This window comes from Canis lupus, chromosome 8, assembly GCF_003254725.2.
Source record: "Canis lupus dingo isolate Sandy chromosome 8, ASM325472v2, whole genome shotgun sequence".
Classification (NCBI taxonomy): domain Eukaryota; kingdom Metazoa; phylum Chordata; class Mammalia; order Carnivora; family Canidae; genus Canis; species Canis lupus.
This window is the reverse complement of record NC_064250.1, coordinates 36,421,185-36,441,922: the sequence shown is the minus strand read 5'-3', so window position 1 is coordinate 36,441,922 and position 20,738 is coordinate 36,421,185. Positions and strand designations below refer to the sequence as shown.

At 40.8% G+C, this 20,738-nt stretch overlaps 1 protein-coding gene across 1 annotated transcript in view; it reads right to left on the bottom strand.

The window, feature by feature from the left end:
* PRKCH (protein kinase C eta) overlaps nucleotides 1-20,738 on the bottom strand; it is a 233,676-nt gene that overhangs the window by 98,851 nt on the left and 114,087 nt on the right. Inside the window, exons 3-9 of the mRNA XM_025442644.3 lie at nucleotides 17,850-18,000; nucleotides 15,337-15,371; nucleotides 11,822-11,910; nucleotides 10,030-10,159; nucleotides 7,689-7,816; nucleotides 4,611-4,754; nucleotides 4,253-4,426 (exon numbers count right to left, since the gene is read on the bottom strand). Coding sequence (XP_025298429.1) covers nucleotides 4,253-4,426; nucleotides 4,611-4,754; nucleotides 7,689-7,816; nucleotides 10,030-10,159; nucleotides 11,822-11,910; nucleotides 15,337-15,371; nucleotides 17,850-18,000 — 851 coding nt within the window. The remainder of the gene's footprint in view (nucleotides 1-4,252; nucleotides 4,427-4,610; nucleotides 4,755-7,688; nucleotides 7,817-10,029; nucleotides 10,160-11,821; nucleotides 11,911-15,336; nucleotides 15,372-17,849; nucleotides 18,001-20,738) is intronic.

The following is a 20,738-nucleotide window of genomic DNA, read 5'->3' as shown; positions in this document are numbered from 1 at the left end:
TGCATATTATGGAGGCTGATACTTTGCAAACCGGAGAGAAGGTATAAACTGTATCAAAATGAAAATTGCGTATCTCTAGTTCAGCATGAGAAAATTCACTTGATTCTTTAAGTTGGTTCTCTCTACTTTATCATCTAGACTTAGGGCAGGTGAGAATTCCTCTTATCCTTTGCTTTGGAGACATCTACTGTAAAACACAAATTCTAACTCCCAGTTCTGTTCCTATCGCTGGTGGAGAAATAAAACCACCTTGCAGTAACGACCGCCACCTTGTGGCCGCACATGAAACTACCGCTAGGGAAAGGCGAGCCAGCGCTTAACACCTGCTAAACGCTGTAGAAATTGTGTTATATTTGTTATATGGTAAATAATAATAATAATTTGTTATATGGTAATAATTCATAATAATAATTTGTTATATGGTATAATTCGTATTTTTCTAGAAAACTCAGCACTGCTTATGCTACTTTCATATGGCTCTCAATCTGTTCCGGGTTTAGGTCTTGTTCTACTCTACCATAATACAATCTAATTGTGGTGACCTTAGACAGTTCTACAGAATCATGGGGATTTCCCTTTGCAGGCAAAAGTCCTCTGGAGTTCAGTGTGAGATACTTCTTTATTTTTTCATTAGAGTACCTTGAAACAACAGCCACTGCACTACCAGACTAAGTTCACTAACTGCCTGTCAACGGTCTGATTCAAAGGTTATCAGCCAGTAAGGATCATCTAACTTAACGTCACAGAAAACCATCCACTCTTTGGCTCAGGCCCTGAACAGATGATCTGGGTGTAACCCTGTCTGGCTGCCTGATTCATGGTATAATCCTGAGGCTCAATCTTGAAATGCAGGCAGACAACTGGTATCAACCCTCTTGACAAAGGTGTTTTCAAGCCTCAGCTGCTACCCCATTCCCCTCTGAGATAAGAGCTGGATGAGAAAGTGAGGCTGGGGGAGGGCCTTCTGTAGGCAAAGAAAGCACAGAGCACAGGAAATTGAATTTCAAGTATTCTACAGGAAACAGAGACCAGAGCTCCAAAGGAACCCTGGAGTGCAGAGATGGGCAGTCCAGAATCAGGCAAGGCAGCAGGGGTAGTGTGGGCTTTGGGGCCCTTTAAATGAACCAAGGTGAGGTGAGGAGCATATGGCCCCCTGGAGTCCAGACCATGAGGAGAAAGGAGTGCAGGGGCAACCAGGACCTATGAAGCCATTAGCTGATGCCCCAGCTCCTTCCCAGATGCATGATCAGCATGGGAAGTGCATGTAGTACATCCTCATGTTGCCCAGCTTCTAGCCTTCCCCAGCCTGCCCCTTCTCCAGGCTGCAAGTGGTCCTTAACAGCATAGATGTGTTCTTCGTTTAAGAGACACTTAAACTGGGACACCTGGGTGGCTCAGGTCATGATGGGGGGCGGGGAGGGGAGGTGTCCCAGGATTGAGTCCCCCAACAGGCTCCCTGTAGGGAGCTTGCTTCTCCCTCTGCCTGTGTCTCTGCCTCTCTTTCTGTGTCTCTCATGAATAAACAAACAAAATCTTAAAAAAAAATAAAAAAGAAAGAGCAAGCTGCTTAAACACCTGTGAATGCTCAGCCTCACTCAGAAGTATGCCAATGAGAACTCTGAAGAAACCATTTTTCAAATCTGTCCAATCACTGACATGATAGGTTGCATGGTATGATGGGATAGTGGGGAAAAGAGGCCTCACACATGGCTTGGAAATCTGAATTTAGAAATACAGGCAAGCAAGAGAGAAGAGTCTGGGCTCTACAGTCAGACTTCCTGGGGTCAAAACCTCTGTCTCTTAGAAGTTAAATTTCTTTAGGCCTCAGTCTCCTTATCCAGAAAATGGGAGTGGTGCTACCTTACTGGGGCTACTCTAAGGATTTAATGAGAAAATGCTCATAGACACTTAGGACAGTGCCTGGCATACAGGTGATAAAATGTTAGCTATCTTTAACTGCTATGGAGAAGAAGCTGATTGGACTCAGTCACAATTTTCAATGCACATAGCATAGGCCAGGCAATACCACTTCCGGTTGCGTGTCATATAAAAATAATAGAACAATATGTAAAGATACAAGGGGACTCAACACAACATTGATTGGAATAAAAGAGTAGGTACAACCTAAATACATAACAATAGGAAACAAGTTAAATAAATTATGTCATGGTCTTAAAATGGAATACTATGCAGCTATTTTTAAAAATGAGGCAGCTAGATATATACAAATATGACACAATCTCCAAGATATATTATTACATTAAAAAAATAAGGTGTAGAATGTGATGTAGAAGGTGATGTATACTACCACTTGTGTTTTTAAGAAAATACAGATGCATATATGTTTATGGGTGTATGTTTTCATGTTTTAAAAATTTTTTCAAGGGACGTCTGCATGGCTCAGCAGTTGAGCACCTGTCCATGGCTCAGGGCGTGATCTGCGGTCTCAGGATTGAGTCCCATATCAGGCTCCCTGCCTGGAGCCTGCTTCTCCCTCTGCCTACATCTCTGACACACTCTCTCTCTCTCTGCGTCTTTCATGAATAAATAAATAAAATCTTTTAAAAAATAAAATAAAAAGTAAAATAAAATTTTTTCAAAAGGCTACGCATCAAATTAGTAGTAACTGTTTCTTTCAGAAAAAGGATATGGATATTTAGAGAATGCTTCTATTACCCATTGCAGAAAGTTAGCTTTTTTTCATAGTTAAAAAATACAATCTGATGTCATTCCTCTGCTTAAATTTCTTACGTTTGCTCTTAGACTAAAATCTCAGCTCCTAAAAAAAATAAAATAAAATAAAAATAAAATCTCAGCTCCTTAACAGAGCCTTCAAGGCCCTTCACGGCTGGGCCCAGTCACCTCTGCCCCAACAGTTCTCTCCACAACCACCCCCCGGCAAGCCTCCATTCTTCAAGCATGCTGAGCTTTATTTACACCTCACACCTTCACTAACCGCTACACCTGTGCATATGCTGCTCCTCTAGATGGAACGTTCACCTTCATTTTCGTTGCCTCATCATTCTAACTCACCCTTCTGGTCCAAGCTTAGCTGTCCTATTTTCCCTAGAAATGCACTGCAGTATCCCAGTACAGCTGGGATGTCCCTGTTCTCCTCCCACACCTCCCACGGCCCTGATGGTAGCAGAGATAAGGAGTGTGTCCCGGGTTCTCTTTCCCAAAATGCCTTCTGATTTCAAGAAGGTTCTGAAACATCTGTGGCAGACTCTCTGGGTGCCTTCTCAGGAGCCATCTCTCCTGTTTGTTGAAGACAGAAGCCAAGTTCCAAGCCTGACGCTAAAGAGACAGCAGAGTGCCATGTCCCAGGGGATGAGTCAACGTTAGTGGGAGTCAACCAGGGTAAACCTACTTATCTTTGCTAGATATTTGCTCTTCCAGTATCCTTTGCAGCTAAGGGTGAGCAGGTGATTTTTTCTTTCTTGATTAAAGGAGAGTGGCCCATGATGTCTTTGTGCCTCTGTCCTTATGCTTCCTGCTTCAGATGCCTTCACATGAGGTGTGAAGTTGAGGACTACGGTAAATAACTTGAGACCCCATGGGGAAGAGATGCCGCATGTCATTGAACAACTAATCCAACACTAGCCTTGTCACTGCCAGACTTCAAGAAAAAAGGGGTTGTAAAACGAGCTAAACCCATCCTTTCTATTTATTACATACATGACTCTTGGGTATTCTGTTAACTGCAGCCAAAAGTGTTCCAAACTGGGTACCATAATAGAGTAGACAGACTTGAATCCCAGGATCGGTTCACAGAAATCAAGCAAAGGATCCCTGATTGAGGCAAGGAGCAATGCCTTGAGACTTTACAAATTAAGTTTCTCAGGACTTAACCCTGATCTGAACTTTTGTGCCCAGGTCATAACTAGTTCAGCATTTAGGGGTAAAGCTAAGGTCAAAGTCACCAAGATAAGCAGTCCATGACATTTACTCTGTTCTTAGACTTCTGTATCCTTCACTCTGCTAGAGAAAGCTTATATACGAAGACCTTTTCAACCTCAAGATGATCCTTCTCTAGAACAACATGACAGTAAGCAGTTAGTTCATTGGTTTCAACTTTCTTCCAGAGGTCATGAGAAGTTACTGGCCATGAGAAGTTATCTCCACATGGCCCTACAATGAGAGTTCATCCCTCAAAACTTTGATGCATTGCTTTATGAAATCTTCAACATCTCATTGTCCCATCTCTTTAAGAAATGAGGCCATTGAGGTGGTAAATGGGAGTGCTACTTACAGGTGTTTGAAAGCAGCAGAACAACTGTGTGAGGAAGGGGTGGTTGCGAGCCAAAGATAGGATCCTTTTTTCCGTCATCGTGCATTCCACATCATCATCCTGCAAGATCACGTCCTTCTTCAGCACCTTCACAGCATAGAGCTCTCCTGTTTCTTTTATTCTTGCAAGCATCACCTATGGCAAAGCAAGAGAAGGGAGCACAGGCATGAGAACTCTGGAGATTCTTAGGGTGTGGGAACACATGGGGGACAAAAAGGGCCTGGCACTTGGGAAGTATGAGCATGCTGTATGTACATGCACACTCAAATGACATACATGTAGGATATTTACTTTAACCCAGACACCTATCAAGACTCACCTTCCCGAAGCTCCCCTTCCCCAACACTCGGATGAACTCAAAGTTGTCGATACCAAGTCGGCTGGAAGAATTAACTCCGATCCCATTTCCCTCTTTGGTGTTTTCCCTCCCCTGTCGTCTTAGAGTTGACCTGGAAACGAGCTTCTGCAAAGAGAAGTAGGAAAACATGGAGTCAGAGGTCACAGCATGGGCATGAAGCATTTATGGATGGAGAAGACCTTATATGCTGCCTCAACTCTCAACACAACAGGTGGGGAAAGATCATTTCAGCTTGATATGTGATAAAGTTCTGCCATTCAAAACTACCTCAGTACCAGCTCCTGATATGTGCTTACTGTATTTGAGAAAGAAACATTTTAAAATATATCTAAGCCACAGAGAGTTTCAGTGTGAACTCAAACGGGCGTGTATAAAACACGAACGCCTTAGTCTGGTCCCTCCAGTGGCTTACAAGTGGCTTTCCACAGGATGGTCAGATTCCAAGAGCGCCACCTGGTGTCCACTTCATTCAAAGAGCGGTTTTCACATTTTATCCAAGGATCCATACCAGGATGTGAATGAATGAAGCAATATTTATTACACAATATTTTAAATTATATAAGAGAAGTAAATTAATATAACTAGGATAATGAATGAATGTATGAAGGATAAAATTTTAAATACCTCTCATCAGCCGTCTTCAAAAAAAATAAAAGCAATTGTACATACACACATACCTAGCTTTACACTTTTAAAAAATATAATAAAATTGTTGTTTCATAACACACATTTTCTCTTTTTTTTTTTGATAGGGATAACACACATTTTCATTTAACACTTTGTCATGTGTATTCTCCATATCCTTCAAGAACATGAGTTTTAAGGGCTGTCCAATATTCTGTTTTATGGATATATCACAGTTTATTCATTAATTCCCCTGCTATCAGAAACATAGGTTATCTCCCATTTTGGCCAGTTTAAATACTACCATCATGAAAATCCTTGCATGCAAATCTTTAAAGCAGGGTGATCAAGAATCTAGGTGCTCAAGCAAGCTGCCTGGGTTCAAATCACAGCTCAGTAACCTGATCCTGTAATTTTGAGCAAGTTACCTACCCGTTGTCTCTGTGCCTCAGTTTCTTCTAACAAAGAAGATGTTATAGCCTCTGCCACACAAATTATTATGAGGAATGAATAAAAGCACATAAAGCACTTAGATTGGTGCCTGGCACATTCAATACACATGAGCTGAGCTGCTGTCATTATCATCATGATCATGAGCATTATCTATTTTCTTAGCTTTCTGGAAATGCAATCTTTTGGTACAAAATGTAAATCTTGAAGACTTCTGATACACTGTCAACTGGCCCTCCAGAAACGCTGATCACCAGCACAATGAGAGCTCCAGTCTCACCATACTGAACCAGAAGTAGGTGTGGCCTCCTCAGTGGGTAACCCACCCCATCTCAATGGTACAAGCCCTGTCACAGGGAGGGATCTACACAAAGGCAAGATGACTTGCAGATGTCCATCGTGGGACATTTATAAGACAAACTACCACTAGACAACAGATCAAAAGTCTAACATTCTGAAGCTCTTGACCTATTTAGCTGAAAACCCCCGGCTTATCTGGAGCAACTTCTAAGCAATGTTTTCAATAAACAACAACTGTGCAATTGCTTGAAGCTACAAGGATTTTACTTACTCAATCCAATAAAACAGTGATTATGGATATAAAATGGATCATCTTAAAAATCCAATTGCTTTTAGTAGTTTCTCCCCCAGATGTCTGATCATAAATATTGCAAGATAAAAAAACTTAACTAGCTTGAATCTCACTTCCTCCACTTAAATACTTCCCCTGGTTGGGCTGGTATTAGCTAGAAAACTCTAAGCCAGTATTTCTCAATCTTTTGTTTTAACCCATTCTTCTCTTTTGATAGACTTAAGATTCTTTTTCGTGTCGTACTGTCAAATAACAGGTAATTTTGGTTTTTTCACTTTTAAATATCATAACATTAAAGATACTTGGTTCAAGGGACAAATGACAAATGGCACTGCCTATTGTGCCACTTGGTCTGTCTTATTCCCATTACATTTTAGGAGCCCTGGTGCAGGCTGAATTCCTTAATCTATGCCCTTCGGAACAGTTGTCCCATGCACTAGAAATCCCCCTCATGGCATCAGCATCCCACCTGTCCATCCATGGGCTAAACATCAGACATTGCTAACACTTTCCTGAAATAAAGGAATATAATCTCAGTCCAAGTCCCTAATCTACCCATAACAAGGAAACAGGGTGGTGATTATGGACGTTTCTGGATAACCCAACAGTGACAGTGATGGTGCTTCCCTTCCTAAGTACCCAGAAACATTTAACAGTTAAGTCTAGAATTTTCCTAAACCGGATATCAAGCTAAACCTTTCACAAACCACAACAGTAGCCATGGCTCTTTCCCAGTGCTCTGCAGGCCCAGCCAGGAAGGCAGCAATAGGACATGAGTCTGGGAAGCAGTTGAGGCTCTAACGGTCACAGCAAGTGGAGGTGACTCAGGGAGGCTGTAAGACAAAACATGCCCACGGCAACTGACAACCCCACCCACTCCCAAGAGCCAAGAGGAAGGAACTCCTGATTGTCGCTGAGCTTGAGAGATAAATTCACAATCCATAAACAAAAACTGCAGAACAGCTAGACTCCAGAGCTGTGGAGAACCTCAAAGATCTTCAAGTTCAACCCCGTTAGAGGGGAGGAAGCAACTCCAGAGTTGCTAGTCAACTATACTGCAGGGGCCCCAGCTAAAAGGAAAACCCAGGGCCCTGGACTCCAGGGCTGTACCAGACCACAGGAAGCTAATTAAAAAAAAAAAAAAAAAAATCCTTCTTCTGCTTCCTGCTATATCTGCATGCTTGTTATTTCATGTCATATAACTGTATACAGAATCTTCTTGGTGGAACAAAATGCTCTTAAAAAATACAATAAATCTTGATTATTGTGTTTGCTGAGATTAGGAACTTTGCTTATGCCACATGCACTCATTTGGACTTGCCACATCTGAACAACGTCTAAATTGCAATACATTGCAAAAAGCAAAGTCTCACCGAGGTTGGAGAAATATTTCCGGGCTGGAGGCCCATTCCTGCCAGGGTCTTGGCTAGCTCCACTGCATTTACACCACAGTTAGGTGCCACGTTCGCCTGACATCGAATGTGGACATTCATCTTACATACTGGAGGGGGGGAAGAGAAGAGAATCCACATTCAGGAAGGTGCCAATTCAACATACACTGCAAAAAAGAACTTTAATAACCTGAAAGATGATGACAGAGGAATTGTACAGGCTGCACAATGCCATCTTCTCATTAAACTGAATTCACACTCCAAACAAACTCTGACATCTTTCCCATTTCCATTTTATGCAGAAGCAGAAAGCCTGGCACACTGATAAATAATAAATTTCAAATCCACTTTTTCACCGTGACTTGATGAAAGACATTCATCTAAATGATATGTAGTAGTCAAAGCCGATTTAACAGCATGATTCAATACAGAAATCAAAATGCTCATCCCAGTGAAGTTTCAGTCAATTAACAAGGCATCATGTCAATTGACTCTATGCTTTTGCCTGTATCCCTCAATAAAAGGTAGCAATCTAAATGCCACATATAGATTGCTGTTCAGACAGGATGGAAACGGTGTTTCTGAGAGAAAAACCTCTAAAGCTCTCTTTCTGAATATTGTTGTGGTTGGGTGGCCCTCACAGCACAGGGTACAGCATCCTGTGGGGCTGTGGTTCTCAGTGCTTGCAGCCTGTGCTTCTAACTACTTCACGGGGGAGAGAAGCAACTTTTTTAAAGGTCAAAGTAAATGGCAGTTGGAAGAGGAGAGAAGAGCAAGCTAAGTTCCTGGTGCAGAGGTAACTGACCTGGGAGGATGAAGGGACCCAAGGTCTAATCAGCAGAAAGTTCTGACACAGTTTCTTTACTGGGGCCCTGCTGATTGGGAGGCAGAACTCAAACCACAGGCAACATATTCCTGCATCAGGAGTGTCAACCCATCGTTGGAAGCATGCACAGATCCAGGCTCTGTGGGGTCTGGATTTATGTAATTTAGGGTGCTCTCTTTTAGAGAAAGAATATCCAATCAAGTGGAGAGTTCTGGAAGATACCCTTGCAGGGAAGGCACCCTGAGGCTTAAGCTTCATTAGCTTCATGGTGAAAGCCAGTACAGAGAAGCACACCTGCAGTGCCCTCTCTAAAGGACCATGTGACAATAAAAGCAAAAATTACAGGAGATGGATCATTGTGTGTGTGCTACCCTCAGGCCACGAGGGACAAGAACAATGCAGATGAGCCCCACACCTGGCCCTGCGTGACAGCAACAACTATACAAAAGCAGAAAGTGACTTTTGCAATGAAAGCCACACCTAGGGGTCACCATCCAACTTCAGATCAAGCAGTGCCTGAACCAAAGCTACACATGAGCTGGTTGCTGTTTTGGTTGAAAAAGAATTATTTCATGTTTCTAGGAAAAAAGAATTATTAAATAACGTTCTAAAGAGATTTTTAAAATTTGCCCCTCCTAAAGACAGGTGACTAGTCCCTTTATGTTGGCAGAGCAGGCTTGGTGAGTCCAAACACTTGATGGAAGTTGTCTGGCTGCAATGACATCAACTCTGCCTCCCCCAGTGACTCAGGATTTATCTAGAGCTTCAGGCTGAAATTCACCTGTATTTCTGCAGGGGACTGCACCCCATGACAGCCAGACTGTCATGGCAACACTCAGTGGGAGACAACTTGAAACTCCCCAGCTCCTAACAGGACAGGAATCACACCTTACTCTCAGACCCTTTGCTAAGGCCAAAGTTCCCAACTCAAGCTCCATTGGGCAGAGTTACTGAAGCACAAGTCCATGGCCAAAGCTCAAGCATCCTTCACCCCACCTACCTCTCCAATCTCTATCCACCTCTTTGAGGAAAAGACCCAGGGCAGCTTTTCTTGTGCTTTTACTCGATTCCTGCTTATTTCTGGTGAGGTCGCTGGACCTACTCTCCTGCCAGTTCTTACTCATAACCGAAGCCTCTCCTTCGGCCACCTCACCTCCTACCACCTTCCGTTTCTGACCAAGATCCCATTTTTTCCTCTTTCAAATATCTATTAAAATATGCAGCAACTAGCAGGCCCTAAGCACTAAACAGATGACAGCCAGCTACACAGAACACTGAGTTTAACAACTGGCTGAATAGACATTTAGGAAATCTTTTAGACCAGATGTAGCTCTCTTTACATGCCTGACCAGGAACACATAAGCACAGACTACTAAGATATAATTCACAAAGTGCCTCAAACCATCGATCCTAGGTCAGAGGCTGAGCCTATAGGATTCCGAAAGCTTGTAGCTTGGTGCTTTCATGAAGTGGGTACCCAGCACCCTAGCATCTCACTTTTACACTGAAGTCCTTGTCGCATTATCCCCCAGAGCAGCGAGCCACAGTGATCGCAGAATGTTGGTACTTTGTAGTTGTGAATACTGAACTTGTGTGGGATGTTGATTCCGAACCTCTGTTCAGCAATCTGTAAAAGGGAAATAGAAGCACAAGAGCTAGAATGACACACCAACATCTTTTGTAGAAACTGTAACAGGAGGCCCCCAAATGCAGTGTTACCATGACACCTGAGCTAGGTAGATTATTTCACTGTACTCAGGCCTTCCTCGCCAGGCTGAGCACATTTTCTAACCAATAAGACTAAAAAGAAGGGGTGTAGTGTGCATCAGATGGTTCACCATTTGGGGAGATAAATGGTGATAAATGACCTTTTTATCATCTTTATATTCAGGCTGTATTTCTCTCCTTGACAACTCCCTCACACCCATGTCTATTTCCTAGAACCTTTTAACTTCAGGATTAAACAGGTCTCTTATAGACCAAATACACTTGCTAACACCACAGGCTTTTCCAGATATTGTATTGGTGGGGACCTGGGAGGAGAGGGTGGCATCCAAAGGGCATGGAACCACAGAAGGAATTCATTCCATGGTGACACTCTAGTGGCTTCCTAGTGGCTTTGCCCAGCATTTGCATTTTACAATCTGAGTGCAAAGGTCCTGCTTTAATCTCACCAACTGCTTCCAGCACATAATCAGACTAGGCATATGCTCTATGGTCTATGTCACAATTTGGTTTTGTTTGTTTGTTTTTAAAGATTTTATATATTTAGTCATGAGAGACACAGAAAGAGAAAGGCAGAGACATAGGCGGAGGGAGAAGCAGGCTCCATGCAGGGAGCCCGATGTGGGACTCGATCCTGGTACTCCAGGATCATGCCCTGAGCCAAAGGCAGATGCGCTCAACCGCTGAGCCACCCAGGCATCCCTATGTCACAATTTGAAACAACAGCAGATTCACATGTGACAAGGAGTGCAGCAATTATAACTCCTCTTGAAACTTTGCTGGTCTCTTTCTCATAAAAGCAGTAGCACGTACCTCTGCACGTGCTCTTGAGCAGTCGTCCTATCTGTGTGCTGCAAGCAATACTGAGCTCAAAGTCAGACTCTCCCATGCTTCTGCAAATCCACCACTCACTGTCAGCAGTACTCCATCTGCTTTCTATCCCCACATTTAGATTGTGCCCAGCCCGGCTGAATGCAATGTGAGTGACAAGAACAAGATTCAAACCTTTATATATAGAAGCGCATCCTCCCTGAAATTTTGGAAGACACCGGAGGGGGCTAACAGTCACCTTATTGAGGAGGCACAACTGACAGTTAACAAATACTTTTCACATCAGTTCTATCTTGCGTAAGCCTCACAAAAGTCATGTGAAGGAAATAGAAATCACATTTTAAGACTGAGACTGACAGAGAGGTTAGCTGGCAGAGGCTGGATTCTGCATTCAAATACTAGTCATTTGATGCCAACCTCAGGGATCTTTTAAGCCCTCCAAAACTCTCTCCAAATTAGAAAAACTGATGCTGAGAGCTTGTGACCAGCTGGTCACTAATGGGATCAACTCAGGGACAGGTCATGCTACACAAGCAGAGAAATAAAAATACCATAAAATAAAAAGGAGAGAAAATTCAATTCTGATATCACCATTCACCTCAAGGAGTGTGGAAGGGAAGTAGAAAAGGGATGGAGTGAGAAAAATAGAGAGAGAGAGACAGACAGACAGAATAGAATTGATGTGCAAATAAGCTTGTGCAGGCACTTAATTAGCAAACTACGATCTTCTTACCTTTGAATCCATTTTGTTAATATTGTTCTGGCAAGTGCAGGCTGTAACAATTAGATGATGGCAGCGTTTATGGACAACACAGGTGCACACTAGGGAATTAAATGCATGGTTACACATTCATTAGAGGCTCACGGTCAGCCAGTCCTAATAGAGTCAACAAGGGCTATACCATGCCAAGGTGACTTGATTTGGGTGTCTGGCCCACACACGGGCATCCAGGGCACCCACCCCTCCCATAATCAATACCCTTACCCTAACTCATGCCTCTGCTCACATCCAAACTATTCGCACTCACATCTTGAGCCTACTTCATCCTTTCTGTCTTTAATAACACCTGCACTCACCACCACAGGAATCCTCTCACGATATAATCCTGGTCACCTTGCCCCACGATCTAAACCTTCAATAGCCTCTCGCGGCCAGTGAGTTGAGTTCAAATTTCCCAGGTGGGTTTCAGGCCTTCTGGAAGCTACCCCAAGCTTCCTGTTACCTTTCTTTTCTGGGCACTCTTTGTTCCTGGAGAAACTAGACTGGCTGCTCTTCCTGGAGTAAGCCTTTGCTCTTCCCCACACACTGACCGTGTCTTACTCAATTCCTAGGACATTCTCTTTGTCTATTGTCTAACTACTTATGTTTATGATAAGACACACTTGAGAAATGTCTCTTCCATGAAAATATACTATCCTTGGTTCCCCTTCTAGACCAAACTATCTCTCTCTCCTTGGTTCTCTTACAACCCTTAGCCTGCCCCCCAGTGTCAACTCTTCCACACATAGCCTCCAATGGCCTTAGACTTCCCAGGCAGCATGATGCCTTGAACAAAGTAGGCACTCATTAAATATTTGCAGAATGACTCAATCAACTATTTGAATACTTAGAACTTTCAAACATTTTTTCCCCCATTTCCATCTGGATAACTGACATAGGGCAGACAGAGTTCAGTTTGCCATTAAAAGATGAGCAATTACAATGGAGCAGTATGAAAATACATGTTATTTTTTAGATCTTTCAAGACATGTAGAGGTTTTTAGGATTAAGTACATAAACACTGATGACATGTCAGCAAATAGTAATATACTTTAAAACAAATCTAGCTTTCAGCAGGCTTAATTGGCAGGGGAACCAAATTGAAAGTTCCCAGAGAATTTGCCTTTTTAGATGAGGGGATCTCCAAACCATCCCTCACATAGAAAAATCTTATATTCTGAAGCATCTGAGGTTTGGTTATTTTTGTCATTAGCTTGGCTAGAAGTTTACCAATTTTATTGAACTTTTTAAAGAATCAGCTTTTTATTTGGTGGATTTTCTCTATTGTTTTCCTAATTTCAATTTTACTGATTTATGCTTTAATCTTATTTTTTCTGCTTACTTTAAGCTTCTCTCCTTTATCTAATTTCCTTAAAGATGAAAACTTAGATACTGATTTTAGGTCCTTCCTTTTTAATGTATGCATTTAATGCTATAAACTTTCCTCTGAGTACTGCCTTTGCTGCATCCCAAAATTTTGATAAAATGTACTTTTATTTTCATTTGGTTTGAAACATTTATTATTTTTTCTTGAGTCTTCTTTTATCTGTGTGTTATTTCAAATGTGTTGTTTAATCTCTAAATATTTGGGGGGCTTTCCAGCTATCTTTCTGTGATTCACGTGTACTTTAATTCCACTGTGGTCTGAAAAGAAACGTTTTATGATTCTATTTCTTTACTGACTTCTATTCTTTTAAATTTGTTAAGGCTTATATCATGGGCCAGAATATGGTCTATACTGATAAATATTCCTTGCGAGCTTGAGAACAATGCGTATTCTGCTATTGTTAGGTGAGGTAGTCTATAAATGTCAATTTAATCAAACTGTGATATCCTTACAGATTTTCTGCCTGCTGGACCTATCAGCTACTGAGATATTGAAGTCTCCAACTGTAACAAAAGATTTGTCTATATATCCTCACAGTTCTATCAGTTTTTGCCTCACGTATTTTGACTCTCTATTGTTAGGTGCCTACATGTTAAGGATTATTAGGTCTTCTTGAAAAACGGGCCCCTTTATCATTACATAATGCCTCTTCAATCTGAAGTCAGCCTTGTCTATTGATTAGTGTTAGCATGGTATACCCTTCTCAAACCAAGTATTTGGTTTTATGTCCCTTAACAAGATGTGAACATATTGGGGTCTTCATATCTCCTGATCAACATTCTTTCCTGTTCTTTCAACAACAAGTGGCCCACTGAGAATCAGTCCATCAAATATCCTGCACTAAAAGCATAAGACAGATCAGAGTTGACTGCAGGACATGTCCCTGTGCTGGAGAGGGACCAAAAAGTAATATCAATTCTTATATGTGAACTATGTTCTCATTTGGGACTAAGATTAATAGCATAAAGTCAATTAAAGTCTTATTGATTATATATTCTATTTTTTCTAAATTTGAGAACCCAATAGAATTGCTCATACATGTTAAAGTGAAAATTATATCCAAGAGTATGTCCTATACCATTCTAAAGGAAAGAATGTTCTTACCTCACCTTCTCCAGAAGAGAAGGCAGGATTTCCTTACTGACATGGAGGCTACCACTCCAGGAGAGGTAGTGCTATTTTACCAATCATCTGTAGAGTGCAAATCAAGAAGATAGGTACCCTATGTATTGTGTGATGATGCTCAAGCCAACAACAAAGATAGTCCAAATAAAAGACAAACCAATCCAGTCTGGCTAAATCTGAGTAAGAGCCTTCTTTAACTCCTCCCATTTGGAACACTAGTAAATTGGTTTTATCTTAGAATTGTGAAAGTCAAAATAAATTTAATGCATAATAACTTACAAGATTATTAACATATTAACTTTGAACATTTCTCACATTTTTTAAAATTAGAAAATCAAAAAGCAACTGGGATAATAGCTTCTATTCCCTATGTAGGTTAAGAGACAACACTGTGCCACTTCTCACCCCTATTAACAACAGGGTTGTAAAAGACAAAAATTTAGCTTCAAGATTTAAGGGTACTGCTCACAATATGGCATTACCTTTCAGTGTTTTCATGTTATTGCAGAGGCAAAACTTTAAACAAACTTTATTAGGTATCTCAGCTTTAGAAATAAAAATATTCCTTCTATGCTATCTAAAACGTAGCCAATTGAGCCCCTTGGGATCCCTGGGTGGCGCAGTGGTTTAGCGCCTGCCTTTGGCCCAGGGCGCGATCCTGGAGACCCGGGATCGAATCCCACGTCAGGCTCCCGGTGCATGGAGCCTGCTTCTCCCTCTGCCTGTGTCTCTGCCTCTCTCTCTCTCTCTCTGTGACTATCATAAATAAATAAAAATTAAAAAATAAAAATAAAAAAAAAATAAAACGTAGCCAAAATTTAAACCACACTAAAAAGTTGCAATTCTATAGGGGGGTCTCATTTGACCTGCAGAGTTATTTATCACAATATTAATGAAATGTATCTGTCTCCTCTTAGTATAATCAGTTTTTAACATAGGAACAAGATTAAACATAGTTTTTAAAATGTTTTCTTACCTTGACATTGATAACCCTGTTTCCCGAATACTCCCCTGTTCAAGACAACAGAGAAAAAAGTCATCATCAGTCTATTTCAGCCACAGTCCTCCTGTAGTCATAGTACTTAAGGAAAACAAATGCATGCCATCCTTTGCTCCTTTATGAAAAGCATAATTTCAGAGAAGAAGCAAAGATGAGGTGCTTTCTGAGCTCTTGTTACCACAAAGACAGAGGAAGTCACCTGATGACCAGAATGCTCCAGTGATATACACAGGTGGATATTGGCGATCCTCATTCCACCCACCTCCCTCTATGGCAAACCCCATGTCCTCATCTGGTCTTATGACTGAGCCTCAGCCTGAAGGATCACTCCACCTTTGACATTTGCACTCACATACTCATAAAGATCCACAGGTTGTGAAGTAAACAGCTGAGCCTACAGAAGCTGCCTGGCCTGAGGCTCCCTCCCTCTTCTTTGTGCCCCCATCAGACCTTAGAGTTCAACAAGGGGTGAGGCACAGAAGTGCTGCCACAAGATGCCCGTCAGGCCCACAGCTGTCATCTTGGTCTCTCCCCTAGGATATTCTCTGGGCAGTGATGACATTATCCCCATTCTCATTTAACACAGACCATAGTTTATTAAGCCTGGAGATGTGCCAGGAACCAAGCCACATTGCTGACATATAGCATCTCATTTAATCCTCGCAAAAGCCATGCGAGGTAGCAGGCATAACAGGAAGGCTCACAGCACAGACTCTGAAACCAAACGGCCTAGGCATGATTTGGGACACATCATTAATTCCTTTGAACCATAGTTTCTTCATCTATGAAGGGCAGTTAATGACCACAGTACCTACTTCATAGGGTTGTCATGAAGATAGAAAGAGGTGATAATGTAAAATGCTTAGAATGGCACCTAGCATTTTAAGATCTATATAAAAATTCATAATGTAAGCAAAAAAATTATCTTTATTTTACAAATAAGGAAATATTGATGGATTATATACCTTATCTAGGTTCACACATTTAGTTGGTGATGAGACTGAATGCCAGAGTATATACTCTTAACCATATATATGTAACATACATTAATATTATATTGTGTGTGTGTGCCTGTGTATACGGGTGTGTGTGTGAGAGTGAGAAAGAAAGAGAGAATGTGCAAGCGAAGGCTAGTTGAGTGGGAGTTAATGTTTTCTTGGTGGAAAAAAATTTAGTGAAATTATCAAAAAAAGTTTCCACTGAGAACGTTAGTTGAGGTCCCAGGTTGTCACCACAAATGCCCACAAGGGTAGGCAAGTCACAGAAAGGAGGGAGGCAGAATGATGTGACATGAAATGAAGAGTGGCAGATCTTTCAGGTCAGGAAAACCACAAGGAGAGAGGTGGACAACACCTAACTAGAGAATACAGATCCCACAAAAGTGGAAAATGGGCTCAAAGTGGCCAACACTTTTGATTTGTTCAATTATCACAGCAGGAACTGTTTCTTTCTGAAGACTAGAATTGTGATGGCACATTTGTAGGCATCATATCAACAGCTAGTTTAAGGTATTTGGTTTAGACAAGACTCTATTCTTAATGTAAAATGCCAGAAACACTAACCCTGGACTCTGACTGCTAAAAGGTAGCAGGTACTTTTAAACCAAAGTAATCTCACACACACACACACACACACACACACACAACCAAACCACAAACTCATGATTGATAACTTAAAAAAATTTACTTTGAACCAAGTGCTTTTGACTTAAACAAAATGACTAAAGTTTGCAACAAAAACAAGGATTTCCTTTTATGCTATAGATACTCATATGTCTTTTCTCCTTCAGAGATGGGCATGTATGTGTACATTTTTGGATGTGTGTAAGGGATCGTTTCCTTCTTCCCTTTCCAAATAAATGTGTTTAATGTTGGCTCTAAATGATGATAGCAATTAACAAATTTATTTTACAGTATAGATTTGCCACTGAGGCTTAAGCTTCAGTCACACGTATAGTAAGATATTGCCCCAATTTATCTAGAATTTCTCAACTGTTAATTATTGCAATTCCTTAATACCAAGGATTATAGTATGCAATCACTATAAGTTATTACCTTTGGCCACATACACTGTATGCTCACTGTACTTACAATAATTAATTTCTGTAACCTATCACATAAGTCATACTTTTTTTAAAGCAATACTGTTGTTTTTTTCTCTCTTACTCAGTGGCTGATTATCCAATTTATTATCTATATATTGATTGATTAGTCTCCCTAATTAGTGCCTCTTAACCAGTTAATGATTCATTAGCACCTTTCCCCAAATGATTGGAAGAAGAAATAACATCTAAAACTTGGATCTGTAAATTTAGATTCTTTTTTATTGGGAATTAAAATTGCTGGATCAATATATTAGAATAAAAAGCAAAAATCAGATCCTAAAACAATTCTTCATAATCATGCTTCCTATGAAACTACACACAACCAGAGGAGGTCTTGATTATAGAAAGAAGCTCCTAGGAAGAGAGAAGCCAGGGAACCTCATACCAGATAAACTCCCTGCAGTGAGAGCAGTAGGTGGGCTGCCTCAGGTACGTGGCCATAAACTTGTGTCCATTGATCTGGTGGACTCGCCTTCGCATAGCCCTTTGGCGCTTCCTGGTAAAATGTTTGAAGATTCGGTCTCTCTGGAGAGTGGCTGTACATTAAAAGAGAGGAAAAAAGATTAATGTGCAAATGAATCTAGCTGTATCTAATGTATAAGAAAGCATAATAGCTCAAATACTCTCCACATTGTTTCTTCTTTATTGAAGATACAAAATACCCCAGAACATCATCATGCTTCCTAGGGACCTTAGGACTCTTAATTTGTAAGGGTCGGACCTAAATGAACTCTGAGATTACCGACTGCTTAATTATACCTGGCTATCTTGGACCAGTGGCTCTGGCACAGACCATAGGTTCCCCAGGGTTCTAATGTTCCAGTATGAGATATCAACCTGGTCTTCTAGCTCCTATCCAGCTGTGTGGGGCCTCGGGGCCATTGACTGGCTATAAATACCAGTAGGTAACACAGATTTCTCATTATTCACCTTTCATTCTGCCATCCTCACAAATAGAAGGAGGGAACAGCAGCAGCACAATGAGGGTACTGGCCCAAAGCATCAGTCCCCAACACCATGTCCGGAATGGGCAGAAATTAACCCGGACTTGGGGCAAAGTTCCTTTTCCAACTTCACATTTTTAGAAGTAGTGGCTCCTAGTTTGAAGAATCAAAACTGCGCCCCATCTAAAAACAGTAAATTATTTCTTCCACATAATTATACTAGAACTTTTGCAATGTGTGCAGAGATTTGTGATTAATAAAAGATTACTTCTTCAATAAAGCTTTTCAATTAATCACTTCAATGCAAAGAAAACTTAAGGAGTAACACAAAAATAATCTGCTAATAAATTTCAAAACCTGGAAGAAATAGATTTCTGTGAAAACACAAATGGCCCAAACTAACTGAATAAGAGCTACATAAACCAAACAGGTGGATTTATTCAGAAAAAAAATTGGTAAGATTTTCTATGGACTGCCTCTTGAAAATCAGCCAGGCCCAGATGGTTTCATGGGTAAATTATTTGCAGCCTTTAAAAACAAGATGATATTAACATTTAAACCTGTTTCAGAATAGAGAAGCAAAGAAGCGCCCTGTTTTTTGAAGGGAACTATGTGATACAATTCTAGGACTAAAAGATATGATGGATATATCTGAAGATATATCAGAAAAAATAAATCGGGGGTTAGTAATCATTTTTCATGTCATGGACTCCTTAGCCTAGTGAAACTTATAGATCCCTTCTCAGAGTAAAGCTTTATAATCTTAAATAAATACACACACACACACACACACACACACACACATATATATGATTACAAAGCAAATCAAGTAGCAAAACAATAAATTTTTAAGTGACATATATTAATACATATGCTTTTTTAAAGAAATTAAATATTGTGCACCTGGGTGGTTCAGTTGGTTAAATGTCTGCCTTTGGCTCAGGTCATGATCTCAGGATTCTGGGATCAAGCCCTGCATTGGGCTTTCTGCTCAGTGGGGAGTATGCTTCTCCCATTATCTCTGTGCTCCACCCCCCTTTCTCCCTCAAATAAATAAATAAAATCTTCAAAAATAAAAAAAGAAATAAAATACTTAGTGCTGCACCTGGTCATGATTTTTTTAAAGATTTATTTATTCATTCATTCATTCATTCATTCATTCATTCATTCATGATAGACATAGAGAGAGAGAGAGAGAGAGAGAGAGGCAGAGACACAAGCAGAGGGAGAAGCAGGCTCCATGCCAGGAGCCCGACGCGGAACTCGATCCCGGGACTCCAGGATCACGCCCTGGGCCAAAGGCAGGCACCAAACGGTTAAGCCACCCAGGGATCCCCAAAACCATAGATATTTAAAAACCGTCCAAAAATTCTAATGAGGGAAGACTTGTCCTACATGATAAAACAAAGTTACAGTGACTAAAACAGCATGCTATCACCTCAAGAAAAGTCCAAAACTAGGAATCAATTTTTCTTAAAGAGAACATAGTTCAAATTAATGGGAAATGAGAGATTATGAATAGCGTTTAGACAACTAGTTAGCCTTTTAGAAAATATCTTTATCTCACTCCTTATACCAAAATAACCTCAGGTAAATGTTAAGGAGGAAGTTATGGAAAAATAAGGGAAAAAATATATACTCCTAGGATGGGATAAGGGTAACAATACTCTAAAGCCATAGAAGACTCACAAACCTGCAATTTAAGGAATTTATTTTTTTAATGTTTGTAGATTTTTTAAAATATTGTATTTATTTTTCATGAGAAACACAGGCAGAGACAGAAGCAGAGGTAGAAGCAGGCTCCATGCAGGGAGCCCGATGTGGGACTCAATCCTGGGACCCCGAGATCACTCCCTGAACTGAAGGCAGACGCTCAACCACTAAGGCACGCAGGTACCCCCAATTTAAGGAATTTAAAGTTCTATTTGACAAAAAACACAGAAACCAGTGTGTTAAACCAGAAAGTTAAACACAACAAACGGGGGGGAAAGGGATTTGCAAAATATGACAAAGGGTTACTATTTATAATATGTAGAAATTAATAATAAAAAGGGATGAACAAACTAGTAAAAATGGGGCAGAGGAGGTGAACAGGCAATTTATAAAACTATAAATGCAGACAGACAATAAACATACCAGATGTCCAATCCTATCAAAGACGGACATATAAAAATCAGGAGGTAAATGACATTTTACTTAAATTGGTAGATGTTTATAAGGATTGCTAATGTGCCTATGCTTACAAGGGAATGGGGAAATAGGCACCTCCCCTCTGCTGGTAGGAGTTTAACTGGGCTCCAGTCCTGCTCTGCCACCTTCTGGCTGTGTCT